The sequence below is a fragment of the Taurulus bubalis genome (genome assembly GCF_910589615.1).
Source record: "Taurulus bubalis genome assembly, chromosome: 13".
NCBI classification, from domain to species: Eukaryota; Metazoa; Chordata; class Actinopteri; order Perciformes; family Cottidae; genus Taurulus; species Taurulus bubalis.
Window position 1 is genome coordinate 15241840 of NC_136601.1, and position 21244 is coordinate 15263083.

Sequence of the window (21244 nt, forward strand, 5' to 3'; positions counted from 1 at the left end):
ATGTGTTTTCCATATAGTTACAAGTGCTGCTGTAAAATTGATGAGGTCACTGCGATCAGAGGATGTGATTCAGTTTAGCAGTTTAGGGTCAAAGGTTAAACCTTTGACGCCCTTTCCCTTCACACTGCTAAGAGTTTTTGGGCATTCTAGATACCTTAGTTATTCAGCAGTGGAAAATTTGACAATACATAACTCAGTATGTTTGCTATTTGGTGATCATGTATTGCATGGGTTACCAACTGCTAAGAGTTGTGAATTCTGCAAAAACTCACATTTTGCATGACACTAGAAAAATGCCCTTTAACTTTATATTTAGTTGGCCTTTTTGAAGTCAGGTTAGTCTTTATCGAGCAGCTTTTTCCCCTCACAAATTGATTCATAGAGCTCAGCAGGAGCCTGGAGGGTGAAAAAAACATTTTCCTTATCCCTGCTGAGATTGGATATTGATTTTGCACCTGCACACTCCACAGCACCACCTCTATCCCCCCAGTGAGAAGCCTCCCAGCATCTGAAAGAAAATGTGGAGTCATCCTGATCCACATAAAAAAAATCTTCAGACACACAATAGAAGTTTAATAGTTGCTGCCCATGAAGAGTTTATTTAAGAGTGTTGGTCGCAAATGTGCTTCATAAAAAGAAACCACAGGAGGTTAGCAGCCTCCTTTGAACATGTAAAAAGCTTTTGTGTGGCGCTGCATCGAACTGAGCCTTAGTGTTTAGAATCAATGTGTCACTTTCATTTTAGTCCAACCTATTTCTTATTGCAATCCATTACAAATTAGGTTTTTATGACAGTTGTGTAATGATAATGCTGTGATTTAAAATGCAATTTTCTTTAAAAGGACAATAACAAGAGTATGAAAATGGAACAAATTCTTGTGACTGGTGTCATCTGTGTTTGAGAGGTGCAGTGTGTTCATGTCACCTAGAGAGAGGTGCACAGCCACCAGGCGCTGACAGCTAACACAATAACAAAAGAGGCCCATTCAGACTCAAGGGCTTGTGCGATTACTGCACCTTTAAAACCGTTTGCCCTGTTGGCCTTCAGATGAAACCTTAACTGGCCAGCTTGTCTGAGGGAGTTCAAAACTCCACAGGTAGGGTTGATAGGCAACAATATTCAGTGGATGGCTTTTTATAGCTTCACGCTGAAAGCTAAATGCATTGAGATTCAGCTTGCAGCGCTCACAGAGTCATCATTCTGAACTTATCTTACTCGCTCGCAGGTGCCTTTGGGAGGGTTGTTGGAAGTCAAGCAGTTGGGGAGCCGTCTTGCTCGGTTTTGAGCTCCAATCCAGAGAGACATAATGTACGGGCTGCTGTGTGAGAGTCTTCATGACTTCATCAAAGAGTCGTACGGAGATGATGTGTGGAAGCTGGTCAGAGAAAGAGCAGATGTCAGGTTACACTCTTTTGTCACCCACGAGGTAAGGTTTCTGAGATGAATAATATCATTCTGTGTGTGCTCTGAATAGTAATGTGTGTGAGGGCCGTGCTGTCTCTGTGCATCCAAGCCAATCTGTCTTCAGCTTTTGTCACTCTGTCTGAACTTCATAGTCCTGATGTCAAGAGACATATTTTTTATATTAAAGGTCTCTATATATGTGTGTGTCTGCAGGTGTATAGTGAGAGTGTGATTCCCCGTATTGCAAAGGCTGCCAGTGGAGTGACAGGCACGCCCTACAACGAGCTGATGAACTCCTGGGGTGTCTACTTCCTCGGCTTTGTTGGGAAGTACGGTTATGACAGGATCCTCAAGGTGAAAAAAAGATCTCAGACTCAAAACTGTCAAAGCTGTGTTTTGGTAGATGTGTGAGAATATTAATAACTACCCAGTGAGCTATGTATCCTTAAAACTGCAATTTTGCCGCGGAAATGTTTTTCTTAGTGTCTCATATATATTATTGTGTCTTATTATTGAAGAAGCAATATGTAACTCATGGACAAATAAGTCAAGTATAGTTAAACCCACAGCAGCAAAGGGCAAAATATCCTGATTTGCAGTCAATTGCATGGCTCAAGTCCTGAACATGCTCATTATTAATAGCTTTTTGTCCTCAAGCCCAAATAACCCAGATGGTATTAAATTAGTGAAGTGTCCCTTTAAAAGTACTATTTAAAAAAAAAGGGTAGAGCAACTTTCTAAGACATGACCTGACTGTCACCCTCTGTCTCTACCGTCAGGTGCTGGGCCGCCATGTTCGTGACTTTGTCAATGGCCTTGATAATCTCCACGAGTACCTGCGCTTCAGCTACCCCAAGGTGCAGCCTCCAACCTTCTTCTGCCAGGAGGAGTCGGCCACTGGAGTCACCCTCCACTACAGGTCTGAGACCAGCAGGAGGGACATTGACAGACTATCAGACATCAGAGAAAGAGAGAGGCTTGTGTGATTAATTTATTTCAGAGTGATATTTAATTATGTCCCTCTGTGACCGGCAGGAGTAAACGCAAAGGCTATCTGCACTACGCCATGGGTCAGCTGAGGCAGATGGGGAAGCAGTTCTACGACACCGACATCCATGTGGAAGTGCTGTCTGAGCAGCTGGTCGGAGACTACTCCCATGTCACCATGAGGTACACACACACACACGCACACAAAACATTTTACTCAGTGGTGGAAAGTAATTATAGGTCCATTTATTCAAGCGTATATAAGTAAACGTTTGAGGTACTATACTTGAGTTTTTCCATCTTATGTTACTTCATACTTTTCAGAAAACCAAACAGTTAACATAGTTAGTTAAAAGTAAGTAACCATGTTATTGTACTGATGCATCAGTCTTATCAATCTCATAATGAAAGATACATAGTAATATCAATGTTGTGTTGGAACTTTAATTTAAGTAAAAGAACAAAATAGCTTATACTTCACTGTAAACTTTAGAAAACATTGATCTGCGTGTGTTTGTGCAGGCTGAACTTTGACAACTCCGCCTATCGCTACATCATGAAGGAGGATGAGGAGGAGCAAGAAATTTTGCCCATCACCTCAGACTTCTTCTTTGAGGTCTTCCCCTTTAACATTGTCTTCAGACAGGTAATCCATTTGAGCTACATCCCTCACCTCACCTAATTCATGAAGTGAAGTGTTGAATTAATAAAATCACTGTAATGGTTTGACTCTTTAGGATATGGTGGTGCATAACGTTGGCTCGGGCTTGTCCACTGTCTTCCCTGATCTGGATGGGAAGAAGATCAATGATGCCTTCTTGCTGGCTCGCCCCCTTGTGGAGTTATCCTGGAGCATGGTCAGACATCACTTTGCATGTCCCCGTTTAACTACAGAATTCTCCATCAAGTCAAAATGCATCCGTTTTGAACAGCACGCTGATGAGTGTTAATAATACTGATTTTACCATCTATTAACAGATCATCTCCCACCCCAACAACCTGTTTGAGATCATGTCCAAGGAGCCTGTGAAAAGAGAGAGGAACCTTCACAACCGAGTCCAGAGTAAGAGCGGGAGCTAAGCAAACGCTTGCAGGGGTGTGTGTCTGGAGGGCCAGAACTAGCTGGCTTGGGGTCAGATCAATTTCAGTGCCTTCAGTTGCAAAATAAATGCTCAATTTCAGTTTCATTGAATAAAAGAAAAAAGAGCAGGTGTGCAGTAAAACTCTGCTGAATGGTAGTTGAGAGTTTAGAAGGTCTTGCAGTTGCATAAATGGAATTGTTTGATATCTTAATTCAGCTTAAATTTTATTGAATTTATTGGTCTGATCCCAGCACTGGTTGTGATGGGTAGCGGGTGTGAATATGAATGTGTGTGGCTCTGACAGTTTACCCTGTTTTTCCACAGGTTCAGACTATGAAAATGCCAATCGCTCTGCTGACGTAGATGTGGAGCTCATGGCTTTCCAGTCCATCATCGAAGATGATTGCAAAGGTCATGACCTTTCTGTTCTTTAAAAAAGACAAGACCTGAGCATTCAGACACTGAACTAGTCTTAAAACCTATTAAAGACACAGACACATTTAGAATACAATATAATCTCAGTTTATTTTGGAAAATAAGCTTATTTGCCTTCTTGTTGTGAGTTGATAAGACGTTAGATACCACTTCAATATGAAGCTGTAGCTAGCAGCAGGTTTGCTAAGCTTATCATTACGTTGGGAAACAGCTAGCCTGGCTCTGTTCAAAGGCAGCAAAGCTCCACTTTTAACATGCTATACCTTGTTGATGTTTTTTTAGAAAAGCGAAATTGAAAAAGAGACATGGCTGAGACCAATTACTTTCTGAAGTCTTCTTTTCAGTGTGTAACTGCCAGGCAACCAGCTGAAACTTCAGAAAGTCACTGTTTCCATCCAAGAAGTCGTCCAGCGCAAAACCCATTGAAAGCCAATCATTGTCGTTACCTTCGGACAGAGTCAGGTTTGCTGTTTCCCGTGTTGCCGGTCTTAAGGCTGAGCTTACTCTAGCTGCCGGCCACAGCTTCATACTGAACATACAGATATGCGCGTGTTATTGATCTTCTCACCTCACTGTTAGCAAAAAAGCAAACGAGCGTATTTTCCAAATATTTGAACTCTCTAGGTTGGAACAATAATAAACTGTTAACACAGTGCAGTCATTATCTACAGCTGAAATTGAACCTAAACCCCTCTCTAAGCGTTTGTCTTGTTGGTTTTTCATCGTGCTCCTCTTTTAGACGGCAACAGTGCTAATGCGATGGAGGGCTTGGGCGATGGGAGCCGCTGCCTTAAACTAAAAGGACAAATGAGATACATGCCAGAGTGGGAGTCCATCATCTTCCTGGGAACCCCTGTGTAAGGCCCACACACACACACACACACACACACACACACACACACACACACACACACACACACACATCCATAGACACTGATATATATCAAAACGCTGCCGTTGAAAAGTAAAACAGTCTAAAAAGCTGCAAGAGCTAAACTGAATTAGGAGGCTGGAAATAAAAGCCTGGGCAGTGAATCAAATCAGGGGCCCATTCTAACAGCACTTACCATGCATGAAATGAGCTGCTAATTAGTTTGTAATCAGACAGTGCAGCTCTTGTGAGCCTAATGGAAACCCATTTGCAAGTGAGAGTGTTTTCCACAGAGTACATTACCAAAACATCCCCCTCCTCTTCTCAAACATTTTGTTTTGCAAGTTAATGCCCTCATGCCTGTATTGACAAAACTACTCAAATGTTAAATGCCACATCACGCTGCTTATGTTATTCATACTGTAGGAAACTAAAAATAGGATCATATGATCTCTCACAATCACTGTCTTTTAAGTGTTATACTTTTATAGATAATGCTAATGTTATTTCTACATACACTGTTTTAGTACATGTTGTTATTATCATTGTTATAAATTGTCTTTTTGATATTTGTCTCTCTAACTGTGTGTGCGTGTGCGCGTGCGTGCATGCGTGCGTGTGTGTGTGTGTGTCTAGGATGGAGAGTCTGAGTGCTATGTTCAGGACCGGCCTGTACATCAATGACCTGAGCATGCACGACTCCAGCAGAGACCTGGTGCTGGCGGGCACGCAGCAGTCAGAGGAGTTGAAGAGAGCTCTCATACAGGTTCACTCTGCATTCCATATGTGCTCCCCCCCGCAGATATGAGACGAAAGAAATAGACACACACTTACAGTTTCATTCGGTTTTATTTCCCATTGTGAGCGCAGGAGCAAAAGAAGTCCAGCAAGCTGGAGGAAGGCATGAAGATGTTGGACTATGAGATGAAGAAGACTGATGACCTGCTGTACAGGATGATTCCCAAGCCAGTGGCCAAGAGGCTGCGCAAAGGAGAGCCGGCTGTGAACACTTGTGAGGTCAGGATTGTACCATATATACTGTATATATATACACAGGACTGTCTCAGAAAATTAGAATATTGTGATAAAGTTCTTTATTTTCTGTAATGCAATTAAAAAAACAAAAATGTCATGCATTCTGGATTCATTACAAATCAACTGAAATATTTCAAGCCTTTTATTGTTTTAATATTGCTGATTATGGCTTACAGCTTAAGAAAACTCAAAAATCCTATCTCAAAAAATTAGAAAAAAAAATTAGACACAAAATATGTGTATCAACATGTATACTTATCAACACCCTTATCTCTTTTCTCCCAGGTGTTCCCAGATGTGACCATTCTTTTCAGCGATGTCGTGGGATTTACGCGCATTTGCAGCCACATCACTCCGATGCAGGTGGTCTCCATGCTGAACACCATGTACACGTTGTTTGACACGCTCAGCGAGAAGCACCGCGTCTTCAAGGTCTGTGTGTGATTCTCCCTTCGTCTGATGTGGGTCTACTTTATCTATAAGTGCTGCTGAATGGGAGCTGTTTTTTTCCAGGTTGAGACCATTGGAGATGCCTACATGGTGGTAGCCGGGACTCCGGAGAAGACAACGTTTCACGCTCACAACATCTGTGACATGGCCCTGGACATGGTGCGCTCCATAGATCACCTGAAAGACCCCTCCAATGGCAACCACATACAGATTCGTATTGGTGGGTATAACGCGTGAGGGCTTGTTTGTGTCTACGTCGGTGTTTGACTGAGCAAAGTACCGTGCTGTTCTGGTTGCAGGGATCCACTCTGGGATGGTGGTGGCAGGTGTGGTGGGGCATAAGATGCCACGATACGGTCTGCACGGTGACACAGTTCACACGGCATCAGCCATGGAGAGCAATGGAAAGGTGGGGAAGCTAAGTCTGCATATATGATGACTTAGGTAAGAGCTCTCTGTGCTTTTGTTGTAACTGCCTGGTTTTCATTTACCTCATTTAGGAGATGCACATTCAGCTCAGCAGCGCCACCTACGAGCACCTGAAAGGAGGCCACTTTATCTTTGAAAGGAGGGGCACCATTACCATCAAGGTGAGGATGTCAAGCTTCTGCACTCAACACATTGATTACCTTTACTCAGCCACTATGACATCATACAATTAATGTGGCTCAGAGCGGTCTGGACGCCTCTAATGAAAAGTAAATACATGATATCTGCACATTATTATACACAACCTAAAACTAAGCATTGAAACTGAAATTTGCGAATATTCGTGGATCAGCAATCAGACATAATAAACATTTCAGAATCTTAAAACTATATGAAATGATAATAACTCACAATGTTTTGACTCATGGCGAATCAGAACTAATGTTCAGAGCTGGTAATTGCAGCTTGCTGGTTGATTAACCATTCTGTTTCATCACTGGCTCTGACTTTGAGGCTGTGCATTCAGTCCCAAAGTGTTTTAAGGCCACTGATTACAGGCATCAATCTCAGGAAAGCAAGAGCAACTCCTTTTTCATCCGAGTATTCAGATTATTGGAATATGTCACCTGCCATTTTACTCCACTCAGTAACAGTAATCGTGCCTTTGAGCACATGCCTTTCAATATTCCTGCACAAGTCTAAACCTTATTCTCACTTTTATTTTTCTCTTTGTCCATTTTTAGGGGAATGTTGAAATTGAGACCTACTGGCTGAAAGGAAAGAGGGACAAAGATGGGAACGCTCAGGCGGCGTGTCCTCAGTTTGAGACCCAGACCATCAGTAAGGTCAACATATCAAGTCCTGAGGCCACAGGCGATAAGGAGGGACTGGTAATACATCAACTAAGACATCCTTGAATGGTTTACACTCTCATGTGCTTCATTGCCACCACCACCATCATCATCATCATCATCATCATCATCATCATCATCATCATCATCATCATCATCATCATCTCTGATTCCCTGAGTTTTTGCCCCCAGGTTTCCCTACCGGTGGCAGGGCGAGACAAGGATGATGTGAAGTCTATTCACGCTCATCATCTCAAGACGGAGATTTCAGGCCACGGTCCGGAGAAGTCGACGGATTGCCGGGTGGAGGAGATGTCTGGTAATAAGGTAAGTGGGAATTATTGGTGCCAAGACTTATAGACTTTTAATGACTCTGATTTAACTTCAACTTCTAATTATTTTTCTTTTCATCCATACGATGATTTTTCTCCTGTTGTTTTGTTACTGGTGTGATTAAATGAACGGTTTGGTCCCCAGTCCCATAAGGATGCCTTGCACAACGACCTCCGGGACACTCACCTGGAACTGGACTCCCCTGAGTCTGACGGCAGAGACTCCATCGTAGACTCCCCTGACAGCTCCTGTGACTCCAAGAGTGCCACGTGCTCCGTGTCATGAGCCAAACAGACGCGAGCTGATGCTATAGCCAGTCATTTATTTGTAAAAGCTTTTTGAACATAACACTTAAATGCCAGACAGGAATGGCGTTTTTTTGCTGATATTTTGGCATCCTTGCGGTGACGCCATGACAATCTCTAACGACGTAGTGTTTGTACATGGCCTTGTCTGTAATGCTTGACATTTCTAGTATCCTTGCGTGGTGTTAGGTTGCATTGCAAAATCATCAGTGTTTATTGAGCTCTGACTCAACAGAAATAGATCTCAGTTATCATTCCTAGCGAAATGTTTTAATGCCAAAAGTGGTCAGTGCCACCCTGGTCTAGCTCTAGCTCTGTAATTTCCTGTTGGTGCTGCTGCATCTTGTAGATTTGACATCTTATTTCATCCTCGGAAGAAATCCCTCTGATTCCCTCCTCCGTCCCTCTCCACGTCTGAATTCATTGTTCTCTATCAGTCTCGTCAAATACACAGCCGGCAAAATGTAAACGCTTGTCAGCTCAGTGAAAATAAAGTGAGCAGACTGCTGAGCCGTGTGTGGATCTGTTTGTTTTTGTCTTGTCACTCAAAGGCACTGGCAGTCAGACTCACATTTACATTTGTATTTATTCAACACATTTCTCCATGCACATGTTATTACTGTTTCTATATGTTCTCACGTGAAATGCATCCATGTGTACTTGCACCGTACCGAATGTCTTTGCATTCTAGCTTCAAAATGCATCACAACTGTATTTTTAGTAATTATCTAGTATGGAAAGCTCTGCTGCTGTTCAATCATCGATCAAACACAGGAACAGATCAATAAGTTAAAGCAACGTTTCAGATTTCATGCTTCACAAGTCACTCTCTGCCCGACGGTGCTGCGACACATCCGTACAGGATCAGGTCACCAAAACAAGAAGAGTGTAATCCTAACATCAAATATCAGTTATCCTGGTCCCGTGTCCCAGTCAGACCATGTTCCCCACTGGCTGGTTCTCAGGGGAGCTGCACCTGTAGGAGGCGTCCTCGCGGTCGAGGCTGCATCTGTTGGCTGTGTGCGACTCTTTAGGCAATGAACCGATGGAGCAATGAAAGCAGAAGGTGTAGAAGAAGGCGAGCAGGAGCAGGAAGCAGACAATACAAAAAATGACGACAATCAGGATGATGTGCGCCTGCATGTGCACATCCTCCCATGGGAGCAGGGTGGTGGTGGTCAGGGGGCCGGAGGTCGTCAGGGCACTGAAACTGGGTGGAGGAGGCATCATGGAGGGCATGTGGTCAACTTCCGGCATGATGGGAAGCCTCAGTGTCTACTTTGTTGCAGCTTTAAGGGGAAAAAAGAATTCAAATTTGGAATACAGTTTTTATAGATTAACATTCATATCAATAAGATACAGTTATTCATGAATTATGATAAATCAACCTGTCGTACACAACAGACATAAACAATAGCATACGATTTCATGACTTTGTATGATTTTCACATTATTAAAACAATCCATTTCTGTGAAATAATAAAATATATACATTTTAGCAATATAAATATGTCTAATTAACCAGCCTAGGTTATCTCTTCCACTGACACAGACGTGTATTTTGTCCATACCTGGATTGTGTGGCTGTCCAGGCTCTCTGAGCAGGCTTTCTTTTGATGAGCAGAGCTCGGGGAAAATGAAATAAATGGAGGACGAGAGAGGGAGGAAGGATGGTGGACCACGAGAAACAGGGAGGGTTGCTATGGCGACCCTGCTGAGGGCCCACTTGCATGGAAGTGACATCATATCACTTCAGGATTAACAATGTGTTTTAAAGTATACAAAGGGAGATATTTGTAGGTGTTAACAGGTTAGTTTGAAACATGTCCAGAACTAAAGCTACATTATGGAAACCAAAATCACTCGTAGTTTATTTAGTAGCTCATAGAAAAACATACTTAAGTGTTATTCTTCTGAAGCTATGCAATAAAAGTATCTGCTTGATCAAAGATCTTTCAAACAACATTTGTGAAACTTGATTGTGTCAAATGACTTGTTTGTAAAGAGCAGCCCTGAGATGAGTCAGGCTCTCTACTGCCACCTGTTGGTAGAAGCAGTGCTGAACAACACAGCCTGGTTCAAACAGCCATAGCGACTCTTTGGTACAAGTTGTAATTGGTCCCACATCCCCCGCTGTGCTCGCTCAGCAGAAGTTGATGCCTAAAAAATGTTTTAGGACTAGCACCAAATTTGAGTTGTCATGGAGATATCTCAATATCCATTAATTTTAATGGGTAAACCAGTGTGCTGTTTGTGTTTTTTTCAAACCCACTCAAACAAACAAAAAAAGAAAAAAGTATTCATTAGCGTAATTTCATATACAGGAGAACACAGTACAAAGCCTGTCAGCTGATGTGATTTTAGAGTGCTTTCAGATGGTTAATTACAGCTCCAGACAATAGAAACAAAAAGATTCATTAAATTCAACTGCGGCTGAGTAGAGACAAAATGGCTGAATAGAGGATTTAGCCAACACCAAGGTCAGTCTAAAGGACAAATATGTGAAGACAGACCACAGGGTTGTGAGGGCCTTCAAGTCTGGAGGGGTTTTGAGTGCTGTCGTCCCAGTGGAGGTGACCCGTGTGGGTAAAGACTGAGTCTTCTGAAATCAATGATCTGCACAATCTTTATTGCAGATTTCAGAACAGAAGGCGAAGAAGGTTTGTACCTCAAAATTGCTTCCAAAAAGTAGACTATTTGTTTCTCTGCAGAACAACAGTGCTTACAGCTGGACATCAAATCGCCAACTACCTCTGTAACAAGGGACCCAGAAAGCACTAGCATTGCTGCAACAGAGACAGAATGCAATGTAATCATCCCAGAATTAACATATAAAATAAACATTTTGAGAAAGTCTCTCTGAAGTAAATTAGTCAGCCTCTCTGCGTGTAGTTTCTTGCTCTGTTTGTTCTGCTGTGCCTCGAAGATTTGATATCTTGTTGTGCCATGCGACTGTATGGTTGTGAACTCTCCTCGCTCTCACTCTGTACAATGTAAGTGCTTGTCATTGTGGTGTAGAAATAAAGCAAGTTGACAGCCGTGCAGGAGTGGATCAGTGTGTAATTGTTCTCTTTTCACTCCTGAAAGAGTCAACATTTACAGTCACATTCACAGTCACATTCACAAGCTTTCTGTCATTCGCTGAGAGTTAAAAAAAATATGTTATTTGACAATTTGTGATGTATTCGAGCAAAATATGATTACCGATGGCAACATAAGATTCAAAAACAGAACAGAAAATGACTAAAAACAGAACAGAAAGGACTAATTATTTTATTGTCAAAAACCTCAAAAACAAATACTTTACACTCACACTGCACTGGTGTCTATACGTAACTGACAAACCCCAACAACTCTACATGGCTACACACACTTGTTTTTCTTGGTGTTTACGAAAGCACAGATTCATCAGACAAGAATCCTCGGGATAAGGGGACAAACACATTTTGATTGATAAGTGCCTAAAAAATGTTTTTGAAATTGCAAAATATTCATAAAAATGACACAAATGATAAAAACCAAAATTACGATTCAAATCTGTGAGGGGAGCAGGATCTGTCATATGTGGAGTGTGTTGATTATAAATGAAGTGACACATTTTCTTTCATCCCTTATATTTTATTCCGGTTCTCTGTTTGACTCTCTGGTCAGTGTTGTCTGGGATGCTGGTTCACTTCTTCTTCTTGTTCACAATGTTGTTGCAAATCCAGTTCATGCCATCCTGTTGGAGAAATAAAAGCAAGTTTGAAGATAGAAAATCAACCATCAAATTAAGCAGGTCAAAGGGGTTGTTGATGGAAATTAAGTCTCCATTAAAAGCAGCCCAGACCACGTTTATATGTTGGGGAGACATTAATGAATCAAGGCTGGGACAAAGTCTGACCTGAACTCCCTCCCCGGACACAGCGGAGCAGGCCTGGATCTGCCACTCACGGTCCCGGTACGTATGCAGGTTGAGTCCCTCAGCGATCTCACTGGCCGGTGACGATGTGGCCAGATCCTGCTTATTGGCAAAGATGAGCACTGGAACGCCCTTTAGATTCTCCTCTTCAATCAGCTCGGACAGCTCCTGCACACACGCGCACATGAAACTGACTTGTTTTAAAAACAAAACAATTATTTTCATATAGTACGTTATTGTAATCAGCTTCAGGTAGTTGTGCCGTGGTTCTTGTCAGAATGTATATGTTGATGTAGAAATGACATCAAGCTCACCAGTCCCGTCTCCTCAAATCGCTTCTTGTCTGCACTGTCAATAACATAAATCTGAAAGAAGACAAGTAAACACAGCAAAATGCATCGATGAAGAGTTTTCTCTCTGGCTTCTTTTAATATAGAGCTGCTGCTCCTGTACAGCCAAAAAGTCAGTGATAATGGAGAACAGAAGTTACACTTGTAAAAATAATTCAAAAATGGTCCACAACATTAGATTTTGACAAACAAGTCCTTCTTTCAAGATACAATTATAGTGCATAATTTGGGCATACATGTTATACTTGAAGGCTGTAAATTGTTGCTTCATATACTTTTTTGTGGTGTATTTTCAGTGAGGACCTGTGTGGACTTCAGGATGACTAGCAATCACTTTGTGAACACTAATGAGGATCTAAATACATAAGTAAATGTCTCCTATAGCAGGGGCAAAGGAATTGATTTGAATTAAGTTGATTCACTCACCAGCATGTCTGTGTTTTCCAGATATTTTTTCCAGAAGGGCCTGATCTTCCTCTGTCCTCCAATGTCCCAAACATTGAGTTTCATGCCATGAGAGGCAACACTCTTTATGTTGAAGCCCTGAAGTGAAACACAAAGCTGGAGTCACTGCACTGCACATCACTGCCTTTGACTGAACACATTTCCAGTACGCAGCACCTGGAAAGTCTGGCAAATGGTTATGAAGCAATTCACCAAGTGGCAGTGCACCAGACTAGAGCACATGTGTATTAAATGAATCATTTGGTTACTCAGTGTTGCTTATCATGTGCTCTAAGCTTTTATAAGGAAGTGGTCACTGTATTAATCCGAGGCTGTTTTTCGTAAGGCAGCTTCTCTGTTTCAGTCGGCGAGGTTGTATAACAACTTTATCCCGAGTGCTCGCTGAGGAGCAAATCTGAGGATAAGACTGAAAGGATCAAGTGCGGCGTGTGTGTGTGTGTTTATGTGTCAAGTCTGGTTTAGCTTTGTGGTGACTTGTCATGCTGGACAGCACCCTCGCTGCCTAGTGGCTGATGAGCCGTCACACTCACCCGGGACCTGGCAGTACATCTGCTCTATGTCTTGTGAGAGTAATGCAGGGGAATTAGATCATCATATTAGAGGTAAGATAATCACATCACAAGAGGGTGATGAAAGAAAAGCTCACTATAATGTTTGGGTGCTCTCAGAAAATGTGTGGAGAGGATGCAAATGAGGAAGATCATTGCCTGCTGAAAGGTTATTTAACGTACTATTTAACAGGATGGACTTCCTGAAACCATGACTTTACTGGTTTTGGTGAAAGCGTGTGTACTGTAAGACCACTCATTTCACTTCACAGCCAGTCAGAAAAGCAAAGGCCATCTGAATCCCATTACTTTGAGCGACAGCGTGCACGGGTCCAGCTGGCCTCACAAGATTAGATACAATCCCCCTGCTTTTTATAATGCTGGGTTAAAGTGCCATGCAAATAGGAAATATCTTTTCAAAAGCTTCATTGATAAAAGTGAAGACCATCATTGCATCCCTGTTTTTGGATTCAGTGAGAGCAGACCCATTGATCTTTTGAGTGGTAACCGAACAAAACCTTGGGGCTATATTTCTGGCAGATGCACCCTATTTATCTGAAACACACTTAATGATGGGCATCAGGTAATGATGTTATAAAGAGGCTCAGCTGTTTATGGTGAGATGATTTAATTAAAATGAAGGGCAGAAAAACATCCTCTGCAAGCGTATTAGTCAGTGGTGCTTCTTGATTTATTATGCTAAACAGGAAGTGACTTACGTTAAGGTCATGATGTGTGTGTGTGTGTGTGTGTGTGTGTGTGTGTGTGTGTGTGTGTGTGTGTGTGTGTGAGAGAGAGTTTTAACATATCATTTTCTCTCACCTGTGTTGGTGTGATGGTGTTCACATCCTCAGAGGCGAGGCTCTTGAGCAGGGTGGTCTTGCCGGCGTTGTCCAACCCCAGCAGCACTATCCTGACCTCCTGCTCTGTGGATCCCTTCAGCCTCTCAATGACAGAGAGTAAGCCCTGCATGCAGGGAGGAGGGTGGAGGTGTGGAAGGAGAGGGCAGACTGTTAACGTAGTGCAACAATCACACAGCATCCTTTAGTATTTGTAGGGTAGACTTCTCTTCACTGGAAGTTGACTTGTATCAGAACATTAGTCTATATAGGATATTTACATTTCATATTGTTTTAGTTTGGAATACAAAAGCATAAAAACCAGAATATTTTATGTGACGAGGTGTTTGAACATCCGACACAATATCCTGAGGTAAACAGAAACACAGGTTTCAGACAAACTTTACACCTGTAAACAGATCCAACTGACCTCTTACATACAACGCTTTTTACCACGCGTATGCCTTCTGGCTCCACCCACCCCCACCCTCCAGACATCCTTCTCTTCCTACTGCGTAGCTCCCACCCCCATTCTAGGGTTGATTAGAGCTCCATTCATATAATGGGCTACTATTTAATGTGATTAGTCTCAAGCAAGGTTGTGCAATCGCAGGCTGTCACTGACAAAAGAGGCATACGTTGGAGCTTTAAATGTTTTGATCAAGGCGACAGATACTACGGTGTATATGTGATTACGTGTACATCAAAGTGCATTAGAGGTTACATTTAGATGTATAATCATTATAGCATCATTTAACATGCCAATCAATTTAGATAATCCAACCACCACACCATTGCTGCATCTAAACAGCTACAAATCAAGTAAAATTGTTTTTCTATTGGACCTTTGGAGTCTTGAGCACCTGTATATAGTTCCCAGTGTCAAATACTGAATTGGGGTTATAAATCCTGTTGCTCCAGATCAGGTCACTTACCTTTTGAGCTTCTCCCATGGTGACGTTTCCTGTGGCTTGGCTGGAGGGCTGCAACTACATTCTCCAGTGAAGCTCACGCAGGTGTGTTAGCTATCCAGGTCACCCAGGTTAACTATCCAGAAAAGGTTCCAGTAGCCTCTGTCTTTTCCCTCTTTACACACTGTAAACTTGAGTTGGTTAAGTGCTATCTGTGTATGCGATAGTAATGTCTACCTGGGCGTCAATTGCTCCTCACTGAGAGAGGGGGAGGGTGTATGGGACTGGGATTAGGAGGCCAGAATTAGCACTAGTCATCCATGCAAAGGCCACCCCATCCCCCCTTCCTCTGCCCATCCCTCCACCTCCACTTTGCAGTGGCTTTACCTGGATTATCCCTTAGCCACCTGCTATAGGAAGAAACTGAATAAACAGTCCTTCCTGACACACTCACACACACACACACAAATATTATGGGTAGAAAAGTGAGAAAAGGTTCGGACATTTTGCCATATGGCTGAGGACAAACATGCTGTTAACACAGAAAAAACAAAGGCCCTCAGAGCGGCATGAGGATAGTAGACAGCAGAGACTAACGCATACATTTCAAAGGATTATATCATGTTGGCCATGGCAATTTATTATTTCTGTGTTCATAAATCAACTATCAAATCCATCCCTCACTTGGAGAGGAGTGGATAGCGTGATCATCCCATATATCCATTAGATGCCAGCCGCTATAAAGCTGCTCTGTTTGGGTCGTCTGTAGTGTTGGTTCCTGTGAGTAGCGCGTTCGTGGGGATTAGTTTGAGCACGCATGTGCTGTGTCTGGATTAAAACATTTCTAGACTCTTTTCCTCAACTGAACAGGCTTCCTGGTCAAAGGGTCCACCCTGGGCTGGAAATGGCTCTACACATAAGCTTGTTACATCAATTTACCACACACACTTGGTCAAAGACGTTTAATGTCTACATCAAATACATCAACAGAACATTATTATGAAACAATATCACTAAATCCCTATTCATTAATGTTTAAGGTGGTTCTACTTTAGGACTCTCTTGGTATGAATGAAGCTGGACCGCCACGCTGCTCCATTGCCTTCTGCTCCCTCCTCTCTCTGTGTTTATCTGCAGAGAGAAAAAAGGGGCGTTTTCAGACTTTATAATGTGCAGAGAGAGAGAGAAGTCAAACCTGTAACTCTAAAATTAGCATGATGCAAAAATTAAAGTGTAGGATAATGTCTTTTTGCATTTTAGCAAAGAGTTAGATAAGAAGATCAACACCGCTCTCAGCTCTGTATGGAAAATGTGTTGCTGAAGTCAGTCAGTGTTAGCTGAGTTTAACATTGGGTCAACAGGGGAAACATTGCTTGGCTCTGTCTGAAGGTAACAAAGTCCATCTAGCACCATTAAAGCTAACTCATTAACATGTTCTTTGTTTAATCTGTAAAAAATAAATAATTTAAAAAGCAAATTTGTTGTCTACACACTGACATTTCAGACACCCAAATGAAATGCGCACAGTAAATAAAGTACACAATACAGTAAATATGGAAAGATTTTGACTAGGGGTCTCTGCCGGTTGCCTGGCAACTGCTCCTGGCAAAGAAATAGTGAGAGACAAAACCCCTTGTAACTTTGCCATTTTTACCCTTCACTTTGTATACGGATTAAACAAACCAGATATCACATGCTAATCAGTGAACTTCAGAGGTTCTGTTAGGTGGATTATGTTAGTTTTGGAGCCAGGCTAGCTGATGCCATCCATTTCCAGTCTTTGTGCTAAGCTAAGCTAACCAGCTGCAAGCTGAACCCTTATTTTTTACAAACAGATATAAGTGTTATCAATCTTCTCATGCAAGGAAGCCAAATAAGCAGATTTTCCAAAAATGTTGAACTATCTAAGCATGAAGTCTTTTAAATATACAATTTGTACATATACCTACACTATATCTATGTTTAATCATGATTTGCATCCAAGACCATATTTTTTGTCTATGTGGTGTATAATACCACAAACAACCTGAACTAATGTCTTTACCGCTGTCTCTTTTCAGCTTGTACTTCATAGCCAGACCCAAAATCACGACCAGGGCCAACGCAGAAACACCGCAGATAATCAGGATCACCACACTTTGGTCTGGATGAGGACAGAAACAAAGCCGGAGACACGGACAGACCGTTAAGACACATCTTATCAAGGGTCACTAAGTTGTGCATTTTACGATTAACATTAAATGGTCGAGCACTTTTATTTTCAATTCCAAAATCATACTATGCACTATTTTCAGTCTGGTTAATTAATTAAAATGTACATCAAGAGGCACATGCAATCTGCAGCCGTGTGAAATCAGCAGGGAGATGTCAACCTCAGACTGCAACATCAACTTACTCTCTACAGTGACATTGTGTGGCCGAGACTTGGAACTGCCACACAAGCTGTTCACGATGCACATGTACTGGCCACCTTGATGTGACAGCAAACCCTTGAGATTCAGCTTGTTTTTATTTCCACCATCCGGGATGTCCTTCTTGTTCCTCTTCCACCCAAACGTCAGATTCAAATGGGGATAGTTATGGACACATGTCAGAATAATGTCACCACCCTCGTTTATGTTGGATCCAGTGCTGTTGACAGAAACCTGAAAGTCTAATGGGTGGGGGAAATATTTATTTGGAGGGGAGCAACGGTGATAGTTTTAGGTCAGTTTCACTTGATGTGTTTAGATTAGGTGCACTGCCACAGATGAGGATATTGTTTCAGGTTACCTTTAGTGCAGTTTGATCTCATATCTGGAGGTACTAGAGTAAATAGTAAACATGGAAATGCAAATAGTCAAAATAAGCATTTTGTTTACAACAGCGCATACATAATACATCCCAGTTATTTTAGGATAAAAAATAACATTCAACTATTTTTTTGAGAACGTATTAACTTATTATTTTCAATAAAACCCTGAGCAATACACTACTGTAGTTATAAAGATCAATCAAATGTAGCATTTACATTATTTGTCAGGTCTCCTATGTTTGCCATGTTCGATTAACCTTGTTGTGCTTCCGCCATTCCACTGCCAATTACTATACTTAATGTGCCGTGTAAAATTCATAGGATTTATCTTCAAGTAAACAAATGAAAAGAAAGACGGCACTCACCATCGATGCAGTATGAAGTGTTTGAGCAGAGTACACAAGGATCTAAAGTGAAAGAATAGCATAAAGACATTTTTTCCTATACATTTCACCTCACCTTATTTATTGGCAGACCATGTTCAGGTACAGTAGCTGCTACATAACATTTCCAAATGTAGCCTATAAATGGGGTGAGAAGTTTACGGTTCTTTTCCTTACCTGCCTGAGTTTCTCCTGTGGTGTTACATCTCAGACACTGGGCAGGCACACAGCTAGAGCCAGCACCAGCTTAAATAAAGTAAACCAAAAAATTGATTAAATAAACAGCAAAATAGGCATCTACTGTACATGAACTGTTCAATGCACAAGTGGCTACTTACCTATGAAGAGATGACCGAGCAAAACATTTAGAGATACCCCACTCATAAACATTATCTGTTGGAAAAGACTCAAAGCTTCATTAAATTGCTTTTGCCTCAGAATAAGTTTAACAGTAGAATGAGACTCCTCATCACATCAGATCAGAACTAGGAATAAAAGCTAACGACATCTACACTTCACATGTATATTCCATATCATTATAGAGGTAAAAAAAAACTGAACTTGTGACCTGTGGTGGTGTTGTCGCCTCACATAGTTGAAAGAGGAGCTGCTCTGTTTTGCCTAACCTATTGGTCTTTGCGTCACAAAAGGCACGGCACTAGCTGATTAAAAATACTGATACCCATGCAAATAAATTCTTTCCTGGAACTTAATGGCACAAACAATATCGCTGTATGTGTGTTTTTTAAAGGGAGCGATGGCAACGGTGACAGTTAGGCTGCTGCTGTTTATGTTGTTGAGTAACATTTAGGTAAACATTGTGGGATTTTGTACACTGTTTACAAATGGATAGAATAAGTAATTATTAAAAAGACATGCTGAAGTGTAATCTGTAAGCAAATCAGTGGAAATACGGTGCAAATACGGCTTTGGCAGACACTGTATAACATATAGCTTTGCCCAGACTTTTGGGGGATTATGGCTAAATTTTATAGAACTGAAGCTTGGAAATACAATATCATATTTCATTGAAATCATTTGGAGCCTTCATTCACAGTATATATATTTATGCAGTGGCCAGTAGAGAGTGCTGCTGATCACCCATCTTTTATTATTCCACTCATCCCATGGGTAGCTAGAGTTTATCCAGCATGCACTGGGAAAGAGGCAGGGTGCACATTGGATAGATTGCAAAACACAAATGCTATCCCACTCCTCAACCAAAACAGCCAAAAGGCAATTTAGAGTTTAATTTGATCAAATCTGCATGTGTTTGTGCTGTGGGAGGAAAACAGAAAACAACCCCCACACATACAAGGGGAATATTCAAACTCCACATGGAAATAACAAAACTGGTTTATGGATTCAAATCACCTCTGAATCACTTTGTCTCTCTTTCATCATAGATAATGTACAGGAGTGAAGATCAGGTTGAACTAGGTTGGCGATTATACCCACCTCAGTGATGCCTCACCTAAACCAAGATTATATCCCAACAATGAAGGGCAACAATATGGGGACAAGCTATTAATTGGTGTAACATGCTTTGACATAGGATCCAGGTCAGAGTTTATCTATCTGCCTGTAATCACCTTGTCGTTAACTATAATAATCATTTAAATTGCCTTGTGAGAAATATCAATGTGGATTTTGTGCTATTCTAACAGCATTGAGGCAGATCTAGTGCAAGCCATACATTCCCTGAAGAAGTACATGAATGAGAAGAATCACAATGTAACACTTTCCTTTACCAAGTCAAACTGTTCGACAAGATTGCATTTCATATGATGTTATGATGTTTATTAATTTCACTTTTCAAATATTACATTTATGACAGGAGAGTTGCATTTCCTAAAGTGATGTAAAAGGTTATTTCTGTTATGCATTTCTGTAATTACTTCTTCATATTTTTTTTTAAATATGTACAATATACAACAAATGTCTTAAATTATTAAAATATTTGTATTTACTTTACTGAGGTTTTGTTTGGCAAGTGTGCTTGATAATCAACTTCTTCTATTTTCCACCCTGTTGGCTATAGACCAATATACACCAGTCCACACATAATAATTGTTCAATTGAATGCCTGAGATTGGCAATATAGTTTCTACATTCTTACATAATGCAGAAACCATGAAAAATTCTAAATGTTGCTGTATAATAGGAATAACTAATTTAGTCTTAGCATGTTGCTTTTATGTGCTACTGTAATATTAGTATTAGTATAATATCATGTTCAACATCATAAATTGAGAATGCTACTCCCTGTAAACATGCTGACAGGCTAATAGTTATCATGGTTTGGTTCATCTAACAGCTATACGTAGTGGAAATAAATACAAGCACACTTTTTGAGTGTTAACACTACATTCAGAGAAGTCACTCATCTTCTTTCTTTATTGGCGGTTGGCAAAACAGCTTACAGGTGCATGATCGCCACCTACTGGGCTGGAGTGGAAAGAAGCAGATGGCAAAAGTCACTGGACCAGATGGCGTCACAAGGCCACCTAACCTCTAATAATTAACTCAATAAGCAACCCAGCACGACATTTCTTCTGACACCACTTTGGGAGAGACCGCGAGAGAGACTTGCAGTTCTTTTGACTAGTCGAGTATTCATTCATGCCACAATTTTGTGTTTTCATTTCGTTTTACTGTTTCCCTCCACACTTTGTGTGTAAGATAAACTGCGTTGCAAGTAAAGCACGTTTGCCATTGTGTCGTACATACAAGTAGCTTATCCATGTGAATATGTGCTTTCACATTACTTCTCAAAAGTATTTTTTGAAAAAAAAGCGTTGATTTAAGCTAATTGATAATATGTCACAAGGTGCAGTCAATTAAAACGTCCTGCTTCTCCTGGGCTCACC

General features: G+C 41.3%; 2 protein-coding genes across 2 annotated transcripts; one reads left to right on the forward strand and one right to left on the reverse strand.

The window, feature by feature from the left end:
* Window positions 1-1307: 1307 nt before the first annotated feature.
* Window positions 1308-8163, forward strand: LOC306745971 (soluble guanylate cyclase 88E-like; the record flags this gene model as incomplete). The annotated part of the gene is made up of 18 exons (XM_079228835.1): window positions 1308-1427; window positions 1619-1759; window positions 2185-2324; window positions 2441-2575; window positions 2915-3038; window positions 3130-3249; window positions 3371-3455; window positions 3799-3885; window positions 4649-4766; window positions 5417-5546; window positions 5651-5797; window positions 6101-6247; window positions 6329-6485; window positions 6565-6674; window positions 6766-6855; window positions 7438-7584; window positions 7738-7872; window positions 8023-8163. The coding sequence occupies 18 exons, from the start codon at window positions 1308-1310 to the stop codon at window positions 8161-8163; spliced, it is 2274 nt and encodes a 757-aa protein (XP_079084961.1).
* Window positions 8164-11853: 3690 nt separating this feature from the next.
* Window positions 11854-15239, reverse strand: arl3l1 (ADP ribosylation factor like GTPase 3, like 1; the record flags this gene model as incomplete). The annotated part of the gene is made up of 6 exons (XM_079228442.1): window positions 11854-11904; window positions 12067-12252; window positions 12399-12449; window positions 12861-12977; window positions 14270-14413; window positions 15222-15239. 6 exons carry the CDS (start codon window positions 15237-15239, stop codon window positions 11854-11856), a joined length of 567 nt encoding a protein of 188 aa, XP_079084568.1.
* Between the last annotated feature and the right edge of the window lie 6005 nt (window positions 15240-21244).